The following is a 1,149-nucleotide window of genomic DNA, read 5'->3' as shown; positions in this document are numbered from 1 at the left end:
ATCTTTCCTACTAAATTCTTCCTGTCTCTTTTAACATTACATCTTTTCTCACCAACAAACTTGCCTTTGTGATATGACACTCACCTGAAAGTCTTTTTCATCTGTAAGGCTCCTTCCTTTTCTCTTCATCTCTCCATCCATTATTCTGTTGTCACCATTGTCAAAGTTTGTCTCATTGTAATCTTGATGCTTTCTTTAATTTTCCAGGTAACTACAAAAGATATCAAAGGCTCACGGGTAAGTTTACACTTCACTAATGTTTCATTGTCTTGCAAACTTTGTCTAATGCTTCCTACATACCCATTGCAAAGGTCATGGATATATTTATCTCAGCGAAGAAATAATCTTTACATGTATTGCTTTATGCTGGTGTAGGTTGTATATCTCTGCAAATTCACACTCTTGCAAGTGTTTTATAGCTGTTAAAATCCACTTACTGTGTTTTTTATTAGTAGCTAGCTGTACTGTATTGCTTCTCTGGGTGAGTAGAGGAATCTTGTTAAAGGTGCAGAGCAATTCCAATGGTTCAACAGACCAAAAATCAATTAATAAAATAACTTAGTCATTATTTTACCAAATCTTCCATCTACCTTCCTTTATCAAATAGGCAACTGCAATTAGGTGCATGAAAAGTTTATCAATGTATATTTCAATGAGAATGTTATTTTTAACTGGCTTCAGTCATACAGGGGTACTGCTTTCAAGAGTTTTAATAGTAGGTCATAACAGAGAACAGCTGCCCCTGGGTACTATTATAAGCTGATCATCTTGCTCTCATACCAGAATTTTTGACAGAATTAGAAACAGAATTCCAGGTGTGGGAGCAAAAACTGGAATCAAAGGACCTTAAAAATAAATTAGCCAAGACCTAGTAAGTAAGAAAACAGACATGACTCTACTGAAGTAAATGACTCTCTTCAGTATGTAGGAAAGGTGCCCCCAGTGCAGGCTATGGATACATGAGGGATGCAGAATCAAAGGAAAGCAAACAGAAAGTACTGTTATATGTGGAAGATGCACAGGAGCAATGAAAACTAATGAAACATACTGGAAATAGATTTTCTCAAATCTCTCTTTCTCTCTCTCTCTCTCTCTCTCTCTCTTTCTCTCTCTCTCTCTTTCTCTCTCTCTCTCTCTCTCTCACTCTCT

General features: G+C 36.4%; 1 protein-coding gene across 2 annotated transcripts in view; it reads left to right on the top strand.

Moving 5' to 3' along the window:
* The window catches only part of LOC106871992 (GTP-binding protein Rheb homolog), a 128,662-nt gene that overhangs the window by 124,331 nt on the left and 3,182 nt on the right, over positions 1-1,149 (top strand). For both annotated transcript variants that reach the window (XM_052973796.1, XM_052973795.1), the window contains exon 9: positions 208-237. In XM_052973796.1, coding sequence (XP_052829756.1) covers positions 208-237 — 30 coding nt within the window. The remainder of the gene's footprint in view (positions 1-207; positions 238-1,149) is intronic.

This window comes from Octopus bimaculoides, chromosome 17, assembly GCF_001194135.2.
Source record: "Octopus bimaculoides isolate UCB-OBI-ISO-001 chromosome 17, ASM119413v2, whole genome shotgun sequence".
Taxonomy (NCBI): Eukaryota; Metazoa; Mollusca; class Cephalopoda; order Octopoda; family Octopodidae; genus Octopus; species Octopus bimaculoides.
The sequence above is the reverse complement of the archived record's forward strand: the minus strand, read 5'-3'. Positions and strand labels throughout refer to the sequence as shown.